The 25,487-nt window shown below is 54.1% G+C and overlaps 1 protein-coding gene across 1 annotated transcript; it reads right to left on the reverse strand.

The window, feature by feature from the left end:
- Nucleotides 1-442: 442 nt before the first annotated feature.
- LOC128730319 (uncharacterized) lies at nt 443-23,554 on the reverse strand. Its single transcript, XM_053823361.1, has 9 exons — nt 23,506-23,554; nt 15,083-15,236; nt 14,695-14,969; nt 13,323-13,535; nt 10,863-10,890; nt 9,744-9,751; nt 6,489-6,515; nt 1,780-3,660; nt 443-1,749 (listed from the first exon to the last, which is right to left on the reverse strand). Exons 1-9 carry the CDS (start codon nt 23,552-23,554, stop codon nt 443-445), a joined length of 3,942 nt encoding a protein of 1,313 aa, XP_053679336.1.
- Between the last annotated feature and the right edge of the window lie 1,933 nt (nt 23,555-25,487).

Consider the following 25,487-nt stretch of genomic DNA (forward strand, 5'->3'; position numbering starts at 1 on the left):
ATGCGATCAGAAGGGTTACAAAATGGGGGTGCTCGGAAATGTGTATATATATTTATATGTTAATAAAAAAAAAACAAACAAACGAACAGCTCCTACCGGTGGTGCACTGCGTAACTTTGGTATTAATGCCTCTCGGGGAACGTGAACGCAAAAACAAAAGAAAGGAAGGAAGGACCGGTGTCGGTGTCGGTTCGGCTGCTTACTTAAGGATCACCTTGTGCTTATCCTCGTCATCGTCGTCGTCCTTGCCGTCGTTTTAGCCGCCCACCGCATCATCCTGGGACGAGCGTCAGGGCATGCGAAATCGACAGGACGCTTGCATGCCGTGGTCGATCGTCCTTTGCGGATCATTCACGCTGGCGGCTGACGGCTGTGGCAGCTAGTAGATGCGTGACATCATCCGATTGGGCGGCAGCTCGTAACCACTCCAGGACGGGTAAAGTCATGCCGTTGCCGCTTCTTCCTTTATCAGGGCGGCTGCTGCTGCGGCGGCGGCGGCTGCTGCAGCAGCGGCTGAAGAGGTCGAAGAAGCGCCCACCGATCCGCTGGTTGTGCCCTCGTCCGCTGATACACTGGCAGCTGCGGCGGCGGCTGCTGCAACGGCGGCTGGTAATGGTGGCAGCAACAAACCAGGCGGCAATGGCGGTCCCGGTGGTCCTGCGTGTGAAGGTGAGGCGGCTGCGGCGGCTGCCAACATGGCCGCCGATTGCTGGTGTTGCTGCTGCTGCTGCTGCTGCTGCTGCTGCTGTTGCTGGTGGTGGTGATGATGCAGATGATCACGTTCACGATCACGATCGCGTTCTCGCTCTCGGTGGTGATCGCGTTCACGATGCGCCGCTAGCGCCATCTGCTGGGCGGCTAATTGTTGCTGCTGTTGCTGGGCGGCTGCGGCGGCTGCAGCGGCCGCCAACTGTTGCTGATGGTGTTGCAGTTCGCGTTGCTGCTGCGCTTGCTGCAGGTGTTGCAATTCACGCTGTTGCTGTTGCTGCAGCTTGCCCTGGTTGACGACACACTTACGCATGTGTTTCTCAAGCGTGGACGGGACGCTAAACGGCATCTCACAAAATCGGCACCGATACACGTCCTTCCCAAGCCGACCGTGCGTTTTCATGTGACGCGTTAGCTTCGAACTCTGCGCACAGGCGTACGAACAGAGCTCACACTTGTACGGTTTCTCGCCCGTGTGGCTTCGCCGATGCACCGTCAAGTTCGAGCAGTTCTTAAACACCTTCCCACAGAACTCGCACGTATCGTTGCGCAGTTTGCTTTCCTTCTTCATCAACGGCTGCAGCAAACCGGCGGCCGGTCCTCGACCACCTACACCTCCATCACGGCCCGGTTTCAGGTTCTCGAACAACGCATCCCCTCGGTGCAGGCCCGGAAGACCCCACCAGCTATCACCACCCTCGAGCTTCATGCGTTTCGACACCTCGAAAGGGTTCTCGAAGGGGTTAAACAGCGGCACCTGCGGCAGTTGGGCGTTATGGTGCTGCAGCATATTCTTCGCCAGCTCCTCCTTGATGCGCAGTGACGCTGGCAACCCGTTCAGCTTCTCCGCCAACCCCGGAATGGCCATGGCGCTGTTGTTATTGTCCCGATCCTTGCTCGTGAGCTGCAGTTTGAGCGCATTTCCCGACTCCTGCAGCGCTTGCTTGTACGCTTCCGAGTACTGCGCGATGTTGGAAAGACCAAACTTATCCATCAGCTCACCCACGAGCGAACTCGACATCGGCAAGGATCCACCTCCACCTCCACCACCACCACCACCGCTACCACCACCATCCTTCTTCGATTGACTCTGCGTGCTGCTCATACTGAGATCCTCCGCCTCATCATCATCATCGTCATCGTCCACATCCTCATCTTCCTCCTCAGGATCATCCTCATCATCATCCGCATCATCCCCATCATCATCCTCATCGTCAGCCTCCCTCGCAAGTCGCCGCCGTCGATCAGCCTCACGATCGCCATCCAACTGCAGCTCATCCGCATCGAGCATCTCCGCCGAATCCGAATCCTCCATGTCACTCTCAAGCGACCCCACGTTGCTGGCACCCGAATCCGGTTCCGACACGGGTCCGGAAGGTCGTCGACGTCCTCCACCGTGCACCAGCTTGGTGTGCCGCTTCAGCTTGCCAACGGTGGCACACGCAAACTCACAGCTCGCACACCGGAACGGCAACTCCGAGGATGCGTGCGTTCGTCGGTGCACCAGCAGGTTGCTCTGGAAGCGGAACTTTTTGCCGCAGTACTCGCAGGAGTAAAGCGCACCCTCGGAGGCGGCCGATCGTGGGATGGCCGCCGTCGACGCCGTTGTTGAGCGGTGCTTATTTGGGGGTGTCGAAGCCGATCGGGGTGCTCCAACGAGCGCACCCAGCCCGCTTGCTTCCAGTCCGAGCAGCTGTTCGGCCGACGGTTTCTCGGGCGGTGTTAGGCTCTGGGGACGCGAGCTGTTGGTGAGTGGCGTTGGGGGCAGTTGGGAAGGCGATGGGCTAGCGAAGTGTGGCGGTGAGTGGGGTTGCTTGCGCGGACTCGGTGAACCGGAAGAGTTTGAGGTTAGGTTCGCTCCCGGGCTGGTTGTGCCCGCGAGTTGACGCAACCGCTGGGAGTAGTAATCGAGGTGGGTTTCCGTCGAAAGAGTCGCACCGGCGGATGGTGGCCGTTCGGAGGCGGTAGCGCCTGTTGCGGGGTTGAACTGTTGACCGTGGGATTTAAGTTGATTTGCCGCAGCAACGGCCGCCGCCGCTAGGTTGAGCCCGTGGCTACGGAACTGCTCCGACATCAGGTGCTCCATTCGAAAGTCGTGATGAGTTCGACCGAAAAGCGAAGGGCTGTGGGATGGGTGAGGCATCCGCAACAACCCGAATGGGTTCGGGTGGAGTTCCGGTGGGGCCAGCAGGGCATGTGCAGGATGTGCTCGAAGTCCTGGTGGTGCTAGCGTTGGTGTAGCCTCAACACCACGATTCGGCGTTAAACCACCACTTGAAGGCGGCCGAGTACTTGGCGGCTGGGCGGCTGTTAGTGACTGAGCGGCTGGCGGCTGTGGCGTTGTGCTTGAGGATGATAGCTGCGGACTCGTGAGGGCTAGTGCTACCTCTTCCAGGTGGTTGTTGCCATTCGAACTGCTGCTGTTGCTGCTACCAGTGCTCGTGTTATTATTGGCCAGCTTTGGCCGCTTGGAACTTCGCAGCTCGATCTCACCATCCGACTCGGCGGCTTCTAATGTGCCATTTGTTACGACTTCCATTGGCTGGGGTCCTTCCACCGGAAGCCGCCCGTTGCTTGTGGGTGACTGCTTTGACGCGTCCGTAGCGTGCTGATCCTCGCTCGGTTCCTTTCGAGTGCGACTCGTACTGCGCGATCGTACAGGACTTCGAGGAGACGCGTTTGATGCACCATTTCCGGTTGATTTTGGGTCGATTGAGTCTGTCGCTGAAACGGTCGATGCTGGCCGTCTGCCGTGAGCTTCCTCGGTGTCAGCGGCAGCTGTCTCGGGTGCATCGGAATCCTCAGTTGGAGCTGCACCACCATCCTGGCTTCCGGTGCTAGCCAACGATTCGACGTAGATCTTAACACCGTGGGCATGCTGCACGTGTTGCACCAACCGCCAGGCCGAGTGATACTTCGTTTTGCACGTCGAACAGACGTAGTTGCTGGGTTCTGTGATTCGAGAGATAGCAGGGGAGAGAGAGAAAGAGAGAGAGAAAAGAAAAAAAATTAAACACATGATCGAAGGCGGAATCGTAAGGGCAGTGCAGATCAAAGCGTTTTCGCCCGGGGGTTGTTTTTCCGATGCGACGAAAATGCACGCGAATCATTCATATAAATATTTGCACCAAAAACCTCCCGGGCAAGGCACTACCGGCAAGAATGGCACGCGGTGAATATGCACCCGTGGAAACGCGCGGATGTGGAACAGAAAAGCAAAAAATAGGAAAGAGAACAAAACCGGAATGTACCCCTTCCGCCGGCGGGCCAGGAGTTCGATGGGAATTGAATTAATTTCGCTATTTATGTCGGGCTACCGGAGGATTAAGAGAGGCGGCCTGGCAGCTTCAAAGGGGCGATTGCATTGCACATAATATTTACATGCAGTTGCGCGGTGGCGCGATGTCCGTGTTTATGAAATGCATCGCCCGGGAGGGGAAAAAAAAGGAAGGAAAAATCCACGCAACCAGCGAGAAAACGGCGACGGGTAATTCCCAGCACCGCAAGGGAACGCCGAAGTGATTTAATTAAAAAATAGCTCAAGCTTTCATGTTTTTGCATTTTTCGCCTCGCGGGATTTTTGGTGGGATTTCAATCCGTGCACTCGGTCCCATAAACGCGCCGCTTTGTACCCAGGAAAAGCATGCCATGGAAAAACGAGGGAAAACGCTGCGAAACAATCGCGTGGGCTATCGGGGGGTTTTCACGCTGTCCATAACGCGCACGTGGTCCACTTTTTCCAATTTTCCCCGACACAAAACATACACACACACACACACGTCCGCTCGCTGGCGGCATCATTTGAATACAAATGAGCGGCCGGGCGGGACGCTGCAACCTGGGCTCCAAATCCCAGGAAGCCCAGGAACGCAAACGAGCATCTAAATGGCGGCACATTTGCACTCACACACGCTGGCCAGGAAGCAGCGAGTCCGCTCGACCTGGGCAGCAGCAGATGGCCGCTGCGGTGTTGCGAAGGGAATCGCATTTTATTGCGGCCCGTTCGTCCTGAGTGCACCCCCCCCCCCGACACCCCTCGGACCGAGGTCCTTTGAAGGGGGTTTGCAGAAAAGAAAGAACACACACACACACCCCAAAAGCCGTAGGGTGAAAAGCGCGTTCCATTTTCAATGCTTTACGCCTTATGGAAATTTATAGTGTTTTATTAAAAAAACAACAGCACCACACGGTGGTGGTGTGGAAAAACCATTACCACCCCCCTTGGGCACCTTATCCTTCCCAATTCCATTCGCTCTATCTCTCTTTCTCTCTCTCTCTCTCTTTCGGTCGCTCGTTAGCAGTGACAATTGTCGAGCGGTGGTTTTTTAAACTCGTCGACGGTGGCTGATTTAAAAAAACTACCGCATCCAATTGACCGTATCCTGTAATGGGCGCATCCCACATGTGTGTGCGTGTGTGTGAAGATGCAATTCTCACTTCCAACCTCCCTCCTCCCCCCCCCTCCCGAACTGGGTGTGATCGGATCAATGAGCCGTAATCACTTTCGATGCCCCGATGGCTCGATGATAAATGTCCACTGGCCCCCTGAGCAGGACACGTCCTTTCTTTTTTCCTTGCAAGACTTAATCAGTGCTGGGGGGAGGCGGGAGGCGGTACAGAACGAGCGGCTCGGGACCACCTTCCACCCTGTGCCACCGTCCAATCCAGTTTGTAAGCCCGCTTCCGAAACCGATCACATTCCGGGCACGTATCGCTTCGGTTTCGTCCCGTCACCGTGTCGGTTTGTTAGCTTTTGTCCACCCCCGGCTGGGTGAAGCGATGTTTTAAAAAAATTTTGTGTGTTTCAGAGAGAGAAAGAGAGAGAGAGAGAGAGAGAAAGAGAAAATGCGCACATAAAAATGTAACGAAGGGAGCGCCACCGACCGAGGGCCGGTTATGATGTGTCGCAACCGCAACACATGTGCGCAACATGAGACCACCGGGAACGGGAGAAGAAAACGGAGTGGAATTGTCAGGAATTTCAGCAGGAACCACCGTTGCGTTTTGCACCGAACAAGCCGACAGGGGTCGATTATTTTAAAACAGCCCCGATTGGACACGATTTTCACTCCATTTGGCACGGCTAATCATCGGCCGTGTTCTAGTTTCATTACGCCACGATCGAACCGCGCCAAGAGGGGTGAACTGGCGGCATTATTCGCGAGGGTGCTAAAGAAGAAAAAAAATTTGTGTGCCTCATGAAAAGGTGAAAAGTCGGAAACAATCGGATAGACGCATCACCGTCTCGAGGCCGCATAGCCGTTTGAGCCTTTTGTTTGTTCAGCACCGAGCGACAATTAATCAATGGCCTGACCTGGAGTCTTCCTTCGATTGAGAGCCACCCTCTTTGATCCATAAACCACCCAGACGGACCCCACACACTCACACGCGACACACGCCGACGCGACGCCCCAGGCTCGTGGGAAGCGAACCCTGCAATTACGAGCGATTGGGCAGTCAATTTCGAGCCGATCAAACGTGCCAATTTCCACGCCGCCACGACGGAACCATTGTTCTTCTGCTCCTCATGAGCGAGACACGACGCTTGGGATTCTGCGTGTGCATTCCTGCACGTCTCGTAGCGAGTCCGCTTCCTTTGTGTCTGCGTCGTCCTTTTTCGTACGGTTCGCAAGGGAGTGCCACGTGTCCGTCTCCATCGCCATCGCTGCTCTCACGCGTATGTTTATTTGCAAGCCAGATTAATGCATAAAATAGCGCCACACCGGCGGTCGTGCACCTTCCACATGGGTGACGCGAACGCCCACCGGTTCGAAACGTGCCACTCGACACATTCCGTCGCTGTGGCCCTGTGGTATCATCTTGGAGAACGTTGGTTGATGAGCGCATCGGTTCGAGAGGTGCGTCAGATGCGTTCCTCTCGAGCAACCGAGAATGCAACCGAGAGGTGCAGCTTGGATGCACATACGGAGGAGCCTGCAATCTGAAACACGAGCTGAAGACAACGACGGGACGTGAAGAAATAGACACCAACAACGGCAAAAAACACGTCATCCCAGTTGAGGTGATGAAAAAATGTGCATCACCCTCGACATTCAAGGACTATGACGCACGGATACCCAGTAGCCATCCCATTCACCGACAGCTCAAGGGGACTATTTGTTTTTTTTCTCTCTCTCTCTCTCTCTCTCCGACCATCTCTTACGATCACGATCACGAACACGAAACGGGAAGGGACCTTGTCCAGAAGGGAGCCTTTAAAATGGGCCACAAAACCCATCAACACCTTCCGGTTGGTTCCGTCGTCCGAGATGTGGCCGTGGCTCGTGGCAGCCCCGTGTTTCCTACGGGTTTCGACTTTCGGTTTCATCCGCCACCGAACCCCCGAGAGACAGGATAACGAGACGGCGGAAGCGACCGTGCGCGCGTTGAAAGTAGAAAAAAAAGGGGTCCAAAAGAGGGTTGAAAGCGTGCGCCGGTGCGATCGCGGACACGCGCGTGCGATGCGTACGTAAGCGAGAAACCAAACCTGAAGCCAAAGGTGCCAGGTGGGTTTGGGTTTTGGAATTCAAATTCGAAGCGAACGAGAGTGAGAGTGAGAGAGAGAGGACAAAAAAGCAGCCTATCGATACAAAAAAAAAACAACAAAAAATAAAAGGGTGAAGCCCGATTGGATCGAGCGAAAGTGATGCGCCTTGTGCGTGTGTTGCGCACGAGCCGACTCGGGAGAGCCCTGTGGGGAGAGAGGTTACAGGGATGATAACAAAAAAAAGGGTGGAAAGGGAAAACGAACAACTCGCGATCCGTTTTGGGTCCTTTTTTTGGGCGTGCCAGCTGGGACAACAACACGCCGGCGGGCAACTGATCAAATGCGCGACCGATGGTGGGTGATAATAGCAACAACAACAGCAAAAAAAATCAGGATCAAGCAAACGAAGGAACCAAATAAAAGCTCCCATGAAAAAACAAAAAAAAAAACAAGAAGCCCGATGGTAGGTAAATGAAGAAGCAAACGCAGAAGGCACATAAAAAACACACGCACGCACACACAAGCGATAAATCGAAAGTCACCCGCTGCTGTCCGCACGATCCCGCGAAGGGATTCCTTTCCAGCAAAGGGGTCCTGAGAAACCCGGGACCCTTCAAGGGTTGGGAGAAAAAAAAAGAAGCGACGAACGAGCTGATAATGATCTTTCCCGGGAATCGGAAAACGCCCTCCCCAACCGCATTAATCAGCCGGAGATCGAATCCTGGCAGGGTTTCGTCCTTCCTTGGTGTGGCGGGATTTATTACCGACCGACAGATCGAAGCACCAGAAAACGCGCCGTACCATATGCCAGGTCGAGTTCGGGTTGTTCCTGCAGCGTTTTCGTGAAGGTGAAAGTGTCCAGAAGCCGGAGTTCCGTACGCAGGTGACGGACGTTTCATGCAGCTCCCGTCGATTAGGATGTGTGTGTGTGTGTTTGTTTTTTTCGTGGTTGCTGGGGTTTTTTTTTCTTCTCTTTGCTTCTTCCCTCATGTTTTGGGTCATTCGCCCACGGGATAAGCCGCTTAGCCCGACCCAGGTTAGGGGGTGGTAGCGCGACTCACATAACTCACACATCGTAACCGCAATCGGGTAATTTTCACGATGTTCTGTTGCCACTCGCGATGGAAATCGACCCCGAGCCATACCGGAAATGGGAGTTGTGTCCCTTTCAACGGTCAAACCGTCGACCATGCCGGCTTTCCACTGAGTAGTCACGTAACTGCGAACCGAAAACCCTTCTCCGTCGGTGCGATTTACATATCCGTGTGGACCTTTCTTTCATTCTTTTTTTACTCAATGCTCCAGCACGTTGGCTGGGTGGGAGGGTAAAAAATCTGACCGTCCCTTAGGGGAAGAGGGTCATTCTTCGGGCGAAGAAGAAGAAGAAGAGAAAAAAAAAGCTACCCCGAATGGGGATGGCTTTAATCTGCCAAAGGGCGAGAAATTGTTATCACTTCCGGTAGGCGCATCACCCTAGGGGTGGTTGAATGGTCACCCTTTTTTGCTCTGTGTGTGTGTGTGTGTCCTCTTTACCGGACCCAAAAGGATCTCCAACCCCGCCGGTGGCCATGGGGTGTTAAATTTTTACTATCTCTCTCTCGTTTTCTTTCAGTCCTTTCGCCCCCAAATTGCACCCCCGAAAACCATTATCAGCTTAGGACATGCTCGGGTGGGGGCGATTTATGTCCGTTGCCGATGCTCGAAAGAAGATGTGGCACCGAACTCGAGTCGTGGGAGATCCACCGTATGCCCGGTTTCGAGCGGATGTTTAATTGTCGGCCCATTTACGCACGCGTTACCCACCGGAACCGGAAGCTGAAAGGATGCGTCGGATCAAATCAATAAAGGAGAGACGACACCGAACGAGAGAGAGAGAGTGAAAAAAAAAAACACGCCGCCAGACGGATGACGAGTCCTGCGCCCGGTGCTCCAGACGATCACGAGTCGCCTGGCACGAGCCGCCGACAGCCGGTGGCGCGCGTTTTTTTTATCTTCTTATGACCGCCACTAGACGGGATGGGTTAAAACCATCGCCAACAGATAATTAACATAAGTACGCGGGACACGGCTTTAATATTTACGTCAACGCGCGGCGCACGGCCAAGGGCACGTTCCGTGGCGTGCGTAAGGGTTGTTGTTCGTTCTCCTTCCGGCAGGAAATTCCTCGTTTCCTGCTCGCGACCAACGGATCACGGTGCCGAACCGCGGCTAAATAAACCCCCACTGATCGGGTGCTTCATTTCTGTGTTTTTTTTTTTCGCTTCGTTTCGTTTCATTTGGTCTCGTCCCTTTCACGGAAGAGGTTTTCTCTTGGGTTGGTGTTTTTTTTTGTCGTTATTCGTTTAATTTCACCAGCCCCGAGACCGAAAGCGCGCGCATTTTAATGAACCCGCCGAGCTTTAAGGGCGACGGGAGAGTTTTTTTGTGTCTCCTCTCGAATTCATTTCGTATGAGCATGGGTTTTTATGTTCTTTTTTTTTGTCTTCTTCTTCCTTTTTTTCATTATTTAGTCGACCTGCATCACACACACTCACACTCACACACTAACCCTCCGAACTGGGACCGATTCTTAACCCCTTTTTTTCCCAGTGCGCGAACCGCTGCACCATCCCCGGGGGTGGCAAACCCGGGCACCGGATATCAGCGACAAATGGAGGTTAATAAATAGGTTAGCATGTCCTGGCGGGTTCTGTGCGTGCCCCTTTTGCGATCAGGACACGCCGCCAGGACACGCCGCCGGTCCGGAGGACGTCGTACGGTCGTTGTTCCCTGCTTTCACGCCGAATCCCGGGGAATGGTGCGAGCGAGCGAGTTCTTTTGTTTGAAAGTGAAATTTCCTCCTCATTTCCATCCGGCGCATGGTACGTGTGTGTGTGTGTGTGCGTTTTTCCGTCTTTTTTCCCCCAACCATCACCGACACGTCGGTGTGCTGCAGTTTGCTAGCAGTTTGAATGCACCCGGATGAAAAACCGGCATATTTCGAGAGCGTTGATGACGGCAACAACAACATGATGATGATGATGATGATGATGATGATCTCGGGCACGATTATGGTGGTGGCGTAACCGGTAAGCGCACCGGGGAACCGAGTGGCAAACCTTATGGTCCACACCTCGCGCCAGATGCGCTGCGTCACTTTTGTTCCCCGGTTCGAATCCTTTCGCAACCACGGCCACGGGTCGGCTTTTGTTCGGTGTCACATGTAGGATATTTCAATTTTCCCACTTCTTCCTCTTCTTCTTCTTCTTCTTCCTATTGCTCTTGCTCGGTCTCATGCACCACCAGGGAGTGTGCGTTGAGCCGCGCAGGATTGATGGTTGAAATGGCATAAGGAAGGACGAAAACGTTCCGGCCACTCCGCGGATTGATTTCCGCTTTCTAATGCGCAGTCCTTTTAGTGCCGCTAATCCTGCCACCCGGCCCCGTATCAATTACGTGGGTGGTGGGGATTTTAGATAGACAAATATCGGGCCACTCGAAGTCTTGCCTTGGGAAAAAAAAAAGGAAAAGCCACCAGAAGACGACGAAACAAAAAAATCCCATTCGAAAGGATTATCTTCCACCCGGCCCAAAAGGATTAGAAAGGGTGGGGTTTGGATGGTCTCTCACCCCCCATGGGGTGTGTCAAAAGCAGATGGCTCGCGGAGGTCTCGTGGGGGCACAGAACCCCCCCTTCTCTCTACTGGTAAAATTTCCTTCGCGAGACACTGCTGGCCGTGACACATGACGTCATCAGGACATCTCGAGAAGGCGCGTCTCCGGGGGCTAATATTGACATTTTAATTTGCCCCCGAAGGGCGGGTTGGGTGAGTGCGCCATCTGCACTCGACGACGTTGCGCCCCCGCCCGTGGATTTAGCCGTGAAGGATTAGGCGACCGGAAACGGGAAACGGGTTGCAGACCGTTGAAAAGCGGCCGGCTTAGCAAGCAGACTCTCGTCGATATCGTGCCGCTATCGATTCGAATACAACAAAAGGAAAAGCGACGTGACAACAAGCCGTCGCCGTCTTTTCAATGGGACTTACTTTCTGTGGGTGGGTGCTAAAGAAAGGGGTGAAATTGACTTCTTTCTTTTTTTCTCTCTCTCTCTCGCTCTCTCTCTCTCTCTCTCTCTCTTGAGCCCATCCTCGTGACAATTAGAATGAAATATGGAGCGTATTATTGAAAGGATGCACTGGCAGCGCGATTCATCGGTTGGAGAGAAAAAAAAAACTTGCCGGAAAAGCCAGTCACACACACACACACACACACGAGGCTAGTTGAGCGAGGATAAACCGCAAAAAAAACCCGCACGGCAATAACCCCAACCGAGAGCATATTTCTCTGTCCCATCGTGGTTTCGACCCGCTGCCCAAGCGGAAAAGCGCCCGCGCTGGGGTTTTTCCCCCTGGTTGGGGGAAGCACCAAAAAGAAGAAGAAGAAGAAGAAGAAGCAGAATGCATGCCGGGGAAGGATTGGAAACAATGCGCCAGCTCCGCCAGCTGGTGGAGACAGCATCCCCTGCAGGGAGGACACATTCGAGAAGGGTGAAGCCAAGCCGAGTGGCAATAAAAAAAAGAAAAGCGGTGGAAAATAGAGCCGAGATCCATAAAACAGGGTTGCACAAGCGGCCCGAAACGACAAATACCGGAACGGGGATGAAATACGAAGAGCAACAACAAACCAAACAGATACACACGCTGACCAAGCGAGTTGGGTGGTACGTTTGTGAGTGAGTGAGAGAGAGCGAGAGCGAGAGAAAGGGAAAAGGGAATTCAAATCCGTTTGAAGACTCATCCTGCTCACACACACACACATACGACGAGTAGGCAACGGGCCAAAACGGGTGGTGAAAAAGCGATAAACGACGACCTCGCTTGGTCAACGTTCGCGTACGGGCGCGAAATGGCTGTGGTTTCCGGTGCGACTTCCGGCCACCCCATTGGAGGTCTCCCCCCCCCCCCTCCTAAAGTTCGTGCTCCCATTCGAGGTTAACCCCTTTCGCTGTTTCCCTACTAGGAATGGGGGGTTTGAGAAACCGGAACTTACTGTCCTTCCGGTGGCTGTTTGGCCGAGTGGCCGTCATTATGCGACCGAGGCTCTGAGCCCATCAGCAAACATCCACACGATCCCCGACACCGGAAGCCCTCCCCCCCCCCCGCCCTTTCTTCCCTCCATCAACCAGGTCCGACCAAGCGCGACGGCAGTAATCTCGTCCAGGGACCGGTAGGACACCAACGAGACGTCAAGAGGGACACACACACACGCTGGGAGCAAGAAATGGAAAAAAAAAGAAACCGAAAAAAGAGCACGTCCGTCACGTGAAGTGGACACCGGGATCAGAATCGTGACACTTTGAATGGCCCACCTACCTACGGTGGGTGGGCGAGACCACAATGCGCTGAAGCTGGACGAATAATAATAATAATGACGATGATGATGATGATGATGATGATGATGATGATGGTGGTGGAAAAAGAACACACACACGAAAGAATCAAACAGGGAACGAACGAGCAAACGTTTGCACGAATTTGCTTCCCTCGCCAGCGGTTCGGGCTTGTTGCGTATGAATCGATTCTTTTCTGCTGCCTTTTTTTTTAAGGGTATGAGTGCAAAACCACCCTCAACCCTGTCGGGCATTCGCTTGACCACCCCAGAACCGTATTAACGCCACTTAGCGCTGGAGCATAAAGCGAGGCAAAAGCGATGCAAAATCATTCACCCTCACATGGGGTTTTTTGCTTGACGTTTTCACCGCCGTGTTCATAGGTTTGCACCTGCATGCTGAGCAGGACATTTGAAAATGCAAAATCTCAACCCCTCTGCAGCAAGAGAAAAAAAAAGCGTCACCACAGGCCACAGGGTGCGTTGAATAATTAATCAACCGTAATTGATATCGTGTCCGGTTCAGGACACTGCTGCTGCTGCTGCTGCTGCTGCTTGACCAGCGGCCAAGCGGAACCCTCTTTGATGGACGTGATCCCTAGTGCTCTCTGCAGCCCTCGAGAGGGGGTGGAACATTTTGTATTTTTTTCCAAAGAATGGTAGAACGAAAGAGCCCACTTACCGGTGCTGGCGGTGGTGTGCGATTCGACGCCCATTTCCGGCCCATTCCGGGGTGATCCGTTCGCTGTGTCCCGGGTACCATTTCGGTGGGGTGCGATGGGTTTCCGGGGGTTGGTGGAAAACTCGTCCTCGTCTTCCCCACCGCCCCCACACGACACCGGGTCGATGTCCATGCGTTCCTGCTTGATCTCGAGCGCTCGGACGGACGGTTTTTGGTCGTGGTCGTCGTCTAGGCTGCAACCGAGCGGGCTGGCACCCCGTGACGGGCAGTGGGTGGATGCGTTCTCGGGTTCTGCGGGAAAAGCGAAAAGGAGAGAGAGAGAGAGTGTGAGAGTTTTTTAAGTGACACCTGGCCGAATCAGCGCTCCTGTGAAGCGTGAAGCGTTAAGCGAAACATCAAGCACGACATCAAGACACGGCAAACGAAACAAACCACAAAGGAATGAAAGTAATGCACGAGCACGAGCACGGGGTGGAGAGATACACGTAGGGGAGAGGTGAAAGCACAACCGAAACGAAATGGAGCTAATGACATTAAAGAGTCCGAAATGCGAGCAGCAATAACAGCAGCAGCAGCAGCAGCAGCAACAACAGCAACAGCAGCGCAAGGATACGATAAACCGATCGGTGCTGGTCGGTTGATGCGATTAGCGGCCCATACAGGGGGGCTCATTCGATCATTTATTTATGGGGTTGGGTGGGACAGTTGGAGAAGGCAACACACAGAACAGAGAACAAACAACAGAGAGAGAGAGAGATAGAGAGAGAGTGAGATCAAGGAAGGACTCGTTGCGGCGTGTTTTCGTTTTTTTGTTTGTTTGTTTGCTAGAAAAACCAAGAAGAGAGTTAGTTAACTCGGTTAGCGCAAATTGAATCACACAAACGTCACACATGCACACATACACATACACGCACACATACACACATACACACATAGGTGCCTATGTCCGGCCCGGGATGGCCAGTGCGAGTGTTTCATTCCTTCGCATTCCTAGCCGCCGAAATGGAAGTAAAAAAGGCCACCAAACCCCCCCAAGAGAGAATCTTGAAGAACGCAGACACCGGAAGAACGCACCGTCTTACGCGCGGGAGGATAACGCCTGACTCCCATTCGGGTGGAACGAGAACACTGAGACGAGCGACACTTGAGCCAATTTTTGAGCGGTTTTTGGTCGCCCATTTTCCCCACCCCAGCTCGTGGCGCAATTAAAACAAGCAGTTAAAGGACGTATGCGTACGTGTGCGTGCGTGGGAGGCACTGGAGAAGGTGACAGGATGCAAGGACGAAAGCACACACACACACACATTCCCTAGAAAAAAAAAACAAAAGAAACACAACGGCGCGCACGGCACCACGTGCAGCGAGGAAAAAAGCCCGCGAAAAGAAACAAACGCACGGCACGCAGGAGTGGGTGGCGGGAGATGGACCGGGATGGTGGGAGGATACTCACCATCGCCTAGCCGTTTCGGTGTGCTGGACGCACCATCCCGCAGCAGCTCGGCCGGGCTGGTCAGTGGTGGCGAATGAACGCGCCGATCGAAGGAACTGCTGGCGGTGGGTTCGACCGAGGAGGTGGACGTACCACCCACCACTGGGGGTGGCTTGGTGGGTCGGCAGGATACGTTCGGCATGGAGGCGCGCCTCGTTGCCATGTGAAGGCTGCCGGTCGTGGTGTTGGCCAGCGTCGTCAACCGACGTCCGTCATCTGAATCGCGATCCGTTCCGCTGGTTCCGCCTGTGAGGTTCCGAGGGCGTTCCGAGGCAAAAAAAAAAGAAAAACAACACCCGTGAATGATGTGGGAGGGTGGGGGAGGACAGTTCGAAGGAAGGAAGGTGGCTTACCTTGGGTGAAGCAGCGGCCATAGTTCTCCTTGTTACACTGGAGCACCTTGTGCTGGATGAACCGCACGATGTCGGCGAGGGCGAACGTTTTCTGACACGACCCGCATGTAAGGATATCCTGCGTGCCGTCGGATTCGCCCGCTTCGGAATCTGCAAAGTCGTGACCAAGCGTGACCACGGTGGGATATGGTTGAAGGACGGGGGTGAAACAGGACGAAGGACGAATGGTCGGACGGTAGCAGCAATAGTCAAGCGTATGAGTGGGTTTGTGTGTGTGTGTGTGAGAGAGAGAGAGAGAGCGAGATAGCAAAAGTAAGAAGGTTGAATTGGGAAGAGGAAGGATAGATGGAAGGACGAGTTGATGAGTTCCGTCAAGGAGCAGGGAAGCGAAGGAGGAGGACACCGGAAAAGATCACAGGGAAGAAAATAGGCGAAGAATTAAAAATTATTATCTCATCACAGCTAATTTAATGAATTTAATTAGATTTCTTTGGTTCGGTGGTCGCGTGGTCGTGTGGTCGAGCCCTTGCGAGGGTGGCGCTTGGAGTGGGTGGTTGCGGGAGGCCAGCTTTCTTCCCGCAACTGGACCAACCCTTGGCATAGTGGGTGTGTGTTTGTGTGTGTATTTGTCCCCCGCTTTGGAAAAGAGGCGAGCACATCTCGTCACCATCCCACTCCACTCGAACGGGTGGTGCGATTGGTGTCCTTTTCGAGGACAATGAACGAAACGGGTGGGGGGGGGGGGGGGGTAGAAATTTTAAAGAGTTCCCAAAGAACTCGTCCTCCAGAAAGGGCCGCATTCCAGCGGGTCCAAATGCCCAGCAAAAATGGGCGGGCGGATGCGCTGTGCTCCGCGCGTTGTTCTTTACGATTTTAATTAAAGCCAGCGCACGCCAGTGGGTGGGATGGGTGGGTGGAAGCCACCAGCCGGCCACCGGGAGGGGAAAAAGGATGCAGCGTAAGGGCTACCGAAATCTGACCAACCCGAACGACTAGAGAAACACGGGGTTTGGCAAGCGAAATGTTCACGCGAATGCCGGATGCTGGCTAGCCGGAGTTTCGTTTTATTTTTATGAGCTACAAGAATAATAGCCCACCGCCCCAGGACTCGGGCCAGTGTTCTTAAGAGTCCCCCTCCCCCCGCCGCCGCCCACCCACAATGTGGTAGTGTGACAAAACCGGAAGGCCAAAAATTCCAGCTTGACACTTTTATAAAGTACCAAGCACCAACGGAAAGGGCCACACGGGCAACACATTCCGCAACCGGAAGCGCGAACGAGCGGCGCGAAAAACAAAGGACGCACACCCACCGGGGAAAGGATAACGGTTTTAGTGAGTGATAAAAGCCGCCGTCTAACCCACCCATACACCCACAGGCGTCCCCCGCAAACGGGTGGTTCGCTTATTTATATCGAGTGGTGTTATAAATTGCGCTATTTTCATTTTTCGGAATTAATATAATAAATTTCTCGCCATCGGTTTCGCATGGTCGTGCACTCGGAACGCTGGCCCAGGAGTGGGGGAGTAAATCCGTTCGATTTTATATCACCCTGTCCGTAAAAGGTCCCATCCTTACCCTCTCGACATCACGCCGTGCGCAATTTCGTCGAATGGCGCGTTTCGGGTGTGTCCGGAATGAGTTTTCGCTCACCCCTTGGCGGCGCAATGGAACTATCATCCTCGCCATCGAAAGATGTGTAATTAATGTGTTTTTCCCTCGCGTTGCCTTTCTCTCGCTCTCACTCGGTTTCGAGTGCAGAGACGACGCGCCGTTGGAGTGGAAATAAAATTGAAATAAAAATCACAGACCACGCGGTCAGGAGTCGGGCAGCCATTAAATGGTGGATTGCAGCCCGGTGCCATAAACTGCCGTACCAGCTAATCTAGTCTGGCTGTAATTCTCTCTCTCTCTCTCTCTCTGTCTCACTCTCACACTCGGTCTTTTTTGGGTGGCTTTCGATCGGTCCCGTGCACGACGGTATTTATGCGTTCGATGAGTTGACCTACTTGAACCTGGGTGTCGCTTCTGCTGACGGTAAGCCATCGGCCCGGGTCCATTAAACGCAGGCTAGTCGCCTTGCCGATGCAGGGACAGATAAAACAATTAATATGATAATTCCTCCACCGTCGAATCCGTCGTCACGCCAACCCGCTAATTGGCGCTTTTAGACGTCTTGTGACAGAACTGGCTAGGAGAAACGGAAGCATAAAGGAAATAGAGACGCCAACCCATCGATGGAAACAAAGTCGCACTAATAAAGTGTCGATGGTGCCTGGTGGTGGTGCTTTCGATTTCTAGTTGGATTTTATCGCCAAAATCTGCGCCAAACCGTTGCGGCCAGGCGTTCGGAAATGTGTCATAATTTTCGACGCCAAGCCAAGTCCTCCCTTTTTTTGCCCTGCATCAGGAGCCGTTCGTTTGCGTGCGTGTGGTTTAATTGTGGAAAGCGCTTCGGGCCTAAAGCCAAAGCCCCCTTACGGGATGATGGGTTTTACTTTCGACGCACCCCGCGACAAGGGGCGCCGGAACTGGCGTATAATTTGATAAATGAACACACGCGCGGACCAAGCGGTGATCGCATTTCCTGCCCGAGGGTGGCGCAAAAAAAAAATCGCCCGATAACGTTATCGCCGCTTTGGTGATTGAGAAACCAGGCCATCCACGCACAATGTCCTTGCGTGCTCGCGTTCCCTTATTGTTCATGCGTGGGGGGTGGGGGGTGGGGTGGTGTTTTGCGCAAAAACAAAGCCGCGGAAAATCACAATCGATGAGAAAGGGACAAGCAAAAAAAAAAAAAAGAAGGGCACCAGCGAATGTGGCCATCGAAATGACTAATGATCGAAACGTATCGCGCGCGGTCACCACCGGGCCGAGCTGAGATAAGCCGCACAGCAAACAGAACAACGCGCGGCCCATACGGTTCGTTTCCCGCGGGTTTTTTTCCCAACCCCGACAGACCTAATCGGGAGCAAATTGATGTCCCTACCGCCACCGATCACCGACACAAGGGTGGACGGAAAATAATGCCTCAGGGCACGACCCGGCCGTCAGTGCGTCATTAAATTAATAAAACTACCCCCCACACATACACACACACACACACGATCTGGTGGTGCGTAAGGATTGGCCTCAGGCGATGGAAACCACGCCAGGATTACGCCACAAGCGCGCGTGTACCACGTTGCCACGTCGTAAATCAGGCTTATTTAATTACCCTTATTGGCGAGTGGTCAAACGTGGATCGTAAACGGAACCGATGCAAGTGAGCCCCTAATCCCTTTTGCCGAGGATGCGGTGTTGGGTGGAAAATCCACCCTACTGGCGCTACTTTGCCATCACAATTCACGTGCTTGACCACAGGCTAAAGGGTGGGCTTTTGTGGCTCTCTGCTCCACACGCACTTCCGAAAAAGGGCTTCGTGGAGAAAGCAAGAGAGAGCGAGAGAGAGAGCGAACGTGTGCTGAGAGCGAAAAAAATGGGCGTCCACTCCCGCTCGGACACACATGCTCTCCGGTTCGGACACACACACACAAGCACACACATGCACGACGTCCACTTAAGGGCTGACCAATGAGACAAGCCAAAAGGGGTGCGTAATCGTGCGTCCGAGCCACCTCACTGACCAATGGACGAATCGAAGTGAGCGTACGCGAGCCTTCAGGTGAGAACGACAGAAAGAGAGCGTGAGAGTGAGAGAAAGAGAGCGAACACAGCGAGTCACCGTTCGAACGATGCGTGACAGAAGCCTGACAGGTGGGTGCATCTGCATCGCAGTAGGCTGCAATTATCGTGAGTGCACCGGATAAAGGATTAAGCTCGCTCTGTCAAGGACGCTGACATGTGCTCCCGTTTGGTTGGGTGGGAAATGCGGGAAAAATGCGTGCCAAAAAGTGCATTGTTTGGGCGGATCCGCTCGCTGCTGCTGCTGACACGTCGCAAAAGACGGCTGGCAGGACGACATTTTGCCATTTGCACAAAGCCGAACGAACGGACGGACAGACGGATCGAATAGCAAAAGCGACGGATCGACAAACCCCGGCCATCGTGGAGGGGCAATCCAAAAATCGGTCAATCATTGTCAACCATCGTCATAATTTTTGCAGGACCACATCCCCGAGCTGGATGGATGGAAACTCGCACTGTTGCTCGGTTGCCACGCTCACGTTCCACTTGAAAGTGCAACTGCAGCAAACTGCAACCCTCTGGTCTGGCAGCAGCTGGCCGCTGTTTGGCGGGCCATGAAATAAAATCGAAATAAATCGAAATCACGTCCAAGGGTCGTCGTCGTCGTCGTCGTCGGTGGCGGCTACTTGGCGTTTGATATGCGTTTTCGTTAGCTCTCGAGGATAGAAATGCGAAACGCGAGCGAGCGAAGCGGTTTCGAGAAAAAAAAGGCGGCCCATTTGAAGGCATTCCGTCTCGGGGAACCCCTTGAATTGAAGGACCTTCGTGGCCATGATGGGCAAAGGTTTGTGCGTTGTGTGGAATTTGTGTAAATGGCGTTCCTTTCACACGTGTCACACGCGGCCACGGGAAGGACATCTTGGTCCCGGTTTGGCGAATTAAATGCACATTAACCGGCAGGCTCTTACGCAAGCGAAACACATTCCACGTCAGCGACGTCTCGATGCTCCTTACGATCAGATACACCACCGAACGGCCAATGGATGGTCCGTTTATTGGAAAAGCGTTTGGTTGTGCGGGTCATAAAAAAAACCCCACCCGCGAACGATTTTCCCATCAACTTTCGAGACGGGAATGAAAACCGCCCGGAAAAGTGCTTGCGTGGGGCGAAAAACGGAATCATTTCCCAATCCACGTTCGAGAAGGACACGCGCCTCGATTCGGGGCGTATGTTGTGTGGAGGTTTTTCCGCACCATGCAGCAATATTTCCACCAAATGAGCTGATACGGATCGCGCTGCGGTGGCGCATTCGTCCCCCGTCCCTCCCCCAGGCGAGGGTGGTTGTAATTTCCGGACGCGCAAAACAATTTCCACGCCTCGGGAAACCGAGCGCGCCCGCGATGTTGTCGCCGGTGTAGTTTTCGCCGATCGGCGACTATTTGATTGACTTTCGATGCATAAATTATTTGCTTCCCCGCAACCGGGTGAGAGAAAGGGAGAGAGAGAGAGAAGGCCGTCCCTTCTGGCCCACGGGGGTCACGCGAATCGGCTTCAGGCAGGACTTCCGTAACGCTCGGACCGGAACTACGCGCGCGAGGGGCATATTTTTATTTATTTATTCATACCGATTTTGATTGAAACCGAAGCCCGAGTCCCGGGATTAGCCGGGACCGATGGGCCGAGGGTGAGTTTCCGGGAAAGCGCGCAAAAACAACCCCGTGCTTGGGTGGGTGGGATGGGTGGGGTGGTAGGGAAAACCCTCGCCACAACCCTCACCATCCGAGTTTGGCCGAGACGCGCCGAGACGGACAAATTCGATTAGGAAGTTGTAAATGATATTTGGGCCAGGTGGGTGGGTGAGTAGGAGACAGGGTGGCAGCGTCCCACACCTCTCAAAGCGGTGGCTAGGCAAAACAAAAAAAAAAGCAAGTAAGGAAGAAAGGACGACACGCCATCACTCGGACGCAGAGGACCGTCTCGCTATCGCCGGCGGCTATTTCCGATGATTACAGCTTCTCTTTCTCTCTCTCTCTCTCTCTCTCTCTCTCTCTCATTCCCTTTCCGGGATGCGGGAATCGGAGCGTGGCAAAAGGAACGTGGGCCGGAGAAGGAAAAAAATATGTCCAATTTGGGTTTTCCTCCCACCCTGGCTCTGGCCGGCGGGGGTAAATGTCAAATTATTGATCCGATGTCACGCGAGGACACGCAGCGGGCTGGCCGAGAACATCGGAACAGGAACCGAAAACAATCGCCTCCGGGTGCGTGGACGCGAAAAAGCCGGAAGCTTGATTGTTTGATGCGCGATTACGCGAGAAGGCGAACGTGATTAAAGGTGGCCCACTGGGGTGACCACAAAGGGGGTGGGTTTTCCCGGAGGGAAGGGGGTGGAGGGGGTGAAAATCCACATGTCCACGCATGAAGCTGCGGGTGAATGTGTACGCGTGTGTTTCGTTTGGTGGTTTTATTAAAGCCACAAGTTCGGAATGAGGAGAAAAAACAATTCTCGGGAAGAGAATCGGAAACACACAAAAAAAGAAGGTGAACAATCACAAAGCACCGCGCAAAAGAAAGCGAGATACAAAAAAAAAAACAAGGCACCCTCTATCCGCACGCAAACCACACATGCCAGCAAACTAGACCAGCTCAGCCGGTTGTCGTAAATTTGAATAATCACAGTGCAAATATTGGCCCGTTCCACATGCGGCAGACGGTGCGCGGTGAAAGAAAAACCTTCCGAACGATCCGGTCAAATGCCCGGGGCTGCCCAAGGCCCACCAGAAGGGCGAGAGGGTGAGCCAAAGGAGCACAGGAACGGAAAAGAAGAGAAAAAAAAAGCATACGGCACCTAACCTCAAACGGTGCCACCGCGAATGACGCCCGCGCCAGATAGCGTTAAGCGAGGTCTAGCGTTGGAATTGGAGATGGGCCGTTAAAGCAAGCAAGCAAAAAAAAAAAAAGGGAAGGTAAAACCCCTTCAAACACTGCACATATATTTGCATTGACGTGTGGGTGGATAGTTGTTGATAGGAGGGGGGTCACAAGGTGTCCCAGAAAGGGTGGGGGGACCCGCAGCACCGTCAACCTTCTGGTCATTGGAGCAATAATCGGCGTGAGGCCACCACGCCACCGACGCTCATATAGCGCGTTATCTCGCGGGTTGTGCGTGGCTTCAGCGCCCTTATTGTGGTGGTGAGTCCTCCCACAACCAACCCCCCACCCACTAGCTCACCTGGTTCACCCTCGATCGAGCACCCGCACCATCGAGGTTTTACCGGCCTTATCGGCCCGAAACCGGAGTAAACACACGAGGATCACCCTGCAGGGTCCGCTGGTCGCTCGTCCACCCTTGGACCGCGTGGTGTAGAGGTGCCCACCGGTGGGGAGGAGGAAGAAGAAGAAGCAAAACAACAACGAAAAAAAAAAGAAGGAAAGAAAATAAAACCGACCGACGCGACGCGTGTGTTCATTTCACCCAATTCCATTCCGCTCGGCGGACCAACGCGCGTTATCGGACGCGGTGTTTGCACCGTGCGAAGGTGGCCACCACCGAAGCGGCCCTTTTCCCTCCCCCCCCGGGATGTTCGCCCTTGGGATGAGGGGCCACTTCCGGGACGGCACGGTGGAACAGCGGCCCGAACGAATGAGCGCTTCAACGCCACCAGGAACAGCAACAACCAGGCACATTGTTGCGCGCCCGCGAGGTTGGTCGATTGCACAGCGCGTTTGCTTCTTTTTTTCTCCCTCTTTTTTTTTACTATTTGTCATTTCGGCTCATCTCCACCCCCGACCCACACGGGGTGGCACGGGGTTTGCTCTTGGGGAACGCAAACAAGCGCTTTAACAAAAAACCGGATCCGTCTGCGTCCGTGGCTCTCTCTCTCTTTTTCGCTCTCTGTCTCGCCCCTTTCGGTTTTGGGTGTTTAATTTCATCCCTGTTCCCTGTTCATGTTGCACTGCGCCCCCAAAAGCGCCCGGTGAAGCTCGAACCGCGCGAACCTGCTGGTCTAATCGCGGGAATTTTGCAACCAAACACCGGCACAAAGTGAGACACCACCACCGAAACGGAAACGCTTCGCCTCGTGAGGGCTCGAACGAGATAAGGGGGTCAGCGCGCGCCATCGGACAATCGGAGCCTTTCCGGGGGGGGGGGGGGGGGGACCGGAAAACCGGAACCCCGGACCTCCCACGCGATCAAACCTCCCCAACCGAATTCGGGCACCGACAACCGTTAAATCGCGCTCGCGAAGGAGGCTTTTTATCACGCGTCCGGGGCTGCCGAAGGGTGGAATAACCACGCTGCAATGGGCAGCTGCAGGTTAGGTTGAAGGAAAGCGGAAGCTTCCCACCCACCCACACACACACACGCGATCGATCGATAAAACCCACGAAAAGGGGGCTTATCAATCAGCTAGGGTGGAGGCGTGAACGCGTCTAATCACCCACGCGCAAATTTTATCACACCCGGCTGTGGCGACCGTTAGACCGTTTTTGAAAGCAAACCTGGCCCCTTTGTCGCTCACCCGAGTGACTTCCGCAACGGAAACCCTGTAAGGACCTCTCGTGCGCTCGCTGGCCGTTAGACCAGCCCACCCCAAAAAAGGGCCACAAATTACACACGAATTGCTTTCGAAAGCGGAAGTTAAGAGACCCAAACGAACGAGAGCACCCAAAAGGGCGCTGGAACAAAAAAAAAAAAGGGGTGCCCCCGGGATATGCCCCGAGGTGTCACCACACCGTCGTCGTCGTCGTCCTTCCGAAACCGAAAAAACGGGACCTTCTAGCCTTCAACTCACGGTCGCGATTGTGCGAGTAGAACCCGGCGTCTTCGCTGGTGGACAGCATCCTGGAACGTTCTGGCACTGTTCGTGGCCACTGCACTGGGAATCCTTCGCCGTGTAGGACCACGGCAAACGCACACAAACACGCAAACACGGCACCGTTTATCTGTCACACACACGCGCGTACACAGGGCCACGATACACCACAAAAATCGCCACGCGTGAACTCGCCGAAATCGAGCTCCAGGGTTATTTGCTTGTCGTTACAACCCGGGGTGTGTGCAGGTGGCTTTTCGTGGCCACGGGAAATTGTATTCGTAGTGCTTTTCACCGTCACCCTATGGGCCCAAAACACGCTACACGGGATGCTGCCGGAAGTGTGGACGCGCGAAAACTTCCGGTTCCGGCAAAACGAAAGGCACAACGGCACAAACCGTGGGGTCCTGCACGTGGGGGCACAGCAGATTTGTTCGCGATGCAGGAGGAACCCCTCACCCCAAAATCACACGTACACTCGCAGGCACACGCACATACCCACACACACACGCACATACGCGCGAAAAACACAAAAACAAACACTCTGGTTCACTGTCACCGAGAGGCAGCCCTTTTAGCGCGCCGCATGGCCACTTTCCGAACGCCCTTTAGAATGGGTCCTTCACAAACGGGTTTTTCTTTTCCTTTTAGGGGTGCCTTTGACCGTTGGGGTTGGTGTTGGTGTTGGGGGCGTAAAAAAGGGCGCCACACCAAACCACTGGGTTGCTTTTGTTTTTCCACAGTGCGGGTCAAAACTCGCCCGCCCTTGTGTGTTCCGGGTGCTGTGGAGCTGTGTGGTGGTGGATTTTCCGCTTCTCGAGACGGAGCAGTCGGTCCGTTCGCGTCGACGATGTTCCGGCGTGTGTTTTGCTCGCGGTTTCTCCGGACGATTGTCCTCCTCGGTAGCGGACCACATCGGGCAAGACGTTGTCCACCACGCGCGCACACACCCCTAAAGGGCCCTGTGGGCATGGGCGAGAGAGCGAGAGAGAGCGAGAGAGAGAGCGAACGAGTGAGAGCCTGCCCGTCTGCGTGCATGCGTACTCGTTCCACGGCGTGGGCTTGCGCCATGCGTGTGTCCTGCTCGCGCACTCGATGGTCCGTCGAAAAAAAGGACCAACGGACCGGTACGGACGTGTGTGTGTGTGTGTGCGTGAGTGTTTGAAGGGTTTTTTTTTGTCTTGCATCGTGACCGCACCGTCAGCGTCCTTTCCAAGCGCGAGAGCGAGAAAGCGTGAGAGGGTGAGTTGGGAAAGCGAGCATTAAAAAAAAAAGGCCCTCACCCCTCACGCGGCCCAACTCACACACAACTGCGCGGGTTCGCTCTCTCTTTCTCCCTCTCTCTCGTCGTTCACCGAATGGCTCTCTTTCTCGCACACGTAGCGTGACGTGAGAGTGAGCGAGTGAGAGAACGCTACCGGTAACCGGGTAGAGTTGTGGGTATCCTTGCTTGGGTGACCCATACCAACTGGCCGCAAGGATGTGTGAGCAGGACCCATCAGAACCATCGTCAACTCGCTCTCGCAAGGATGCTCCTTTTTGGCTTTGTGGTGAAAAACGTACGACAGAGATGGGAGTGTGATGGGTCGCTCACGAGAAAATCTCACTCTCGCCGTTCGTGAGGGGTGAGTTTTTTTTTTGGTCCTTCATTTCTCTCTCGCACACACCGGCACACCGGTGAGTGGAGAAACGCTACCCAGAGCAGGACAATCGCGGAGCACCCAAAGCGAGGGAGAGAGAGAGAGAGAAAAAAAAAGAGGAGAAAAAAACCACCACACACACACACACACTCCAGCGCATTAGCACATCCTGACGGGTGTCGCGGTCAAAGGATGCGCTTCTGCACAGGGTGTTCCGGCAGTGACCGTGTGAACGAGCGAAACGAGCATACACGGCCACACATGATCCTTGCGTCGAAGGACCTCCGTTGGATTTCGTCCTTCGTGGGAGAGCTTTTGCGG

The sequence above is a fragment of the Anopheles nili genome, chromosome 2, assembly GCF_943737925.1.
Source record: "Anopheles nili chromosome 2, idAnoNiliSN_F5_01, whole genome shotgun sequence".
Classification (NCBI taxonomy): domain Eukaryota; kingdom Metazoa; phylum Arthropoda; class Insecta; order Diptera; family Culicidae; genus Anopheles; species Anopheles nili.

Excerpts from the sequence above, each read along its gene's own strand:
- LOC128730319 (XM_053823361.1), bottom strand. The coding sequence starts at position 23,554 with ATGCTGTCCACCAGCGAAGACGCCGGGTTCTACTCGCACAATCGCGAC. Across the intron at positions 14,970-15,082 it reads CGCTGCTTCACCCAAGGTAA|CGGAACGGATCGCGATTCAG; the intron begins GCCACCTTCCTT and ends AGGCGGAACCAG. Across the intron at positions 13,536-14,694 it reads ACCGAAACGGCTAGGCGATG|AACCCGAGAACGCATCCACC; the intron begins GTGAGTATCCTC and ends CTTTTCCCGCAG.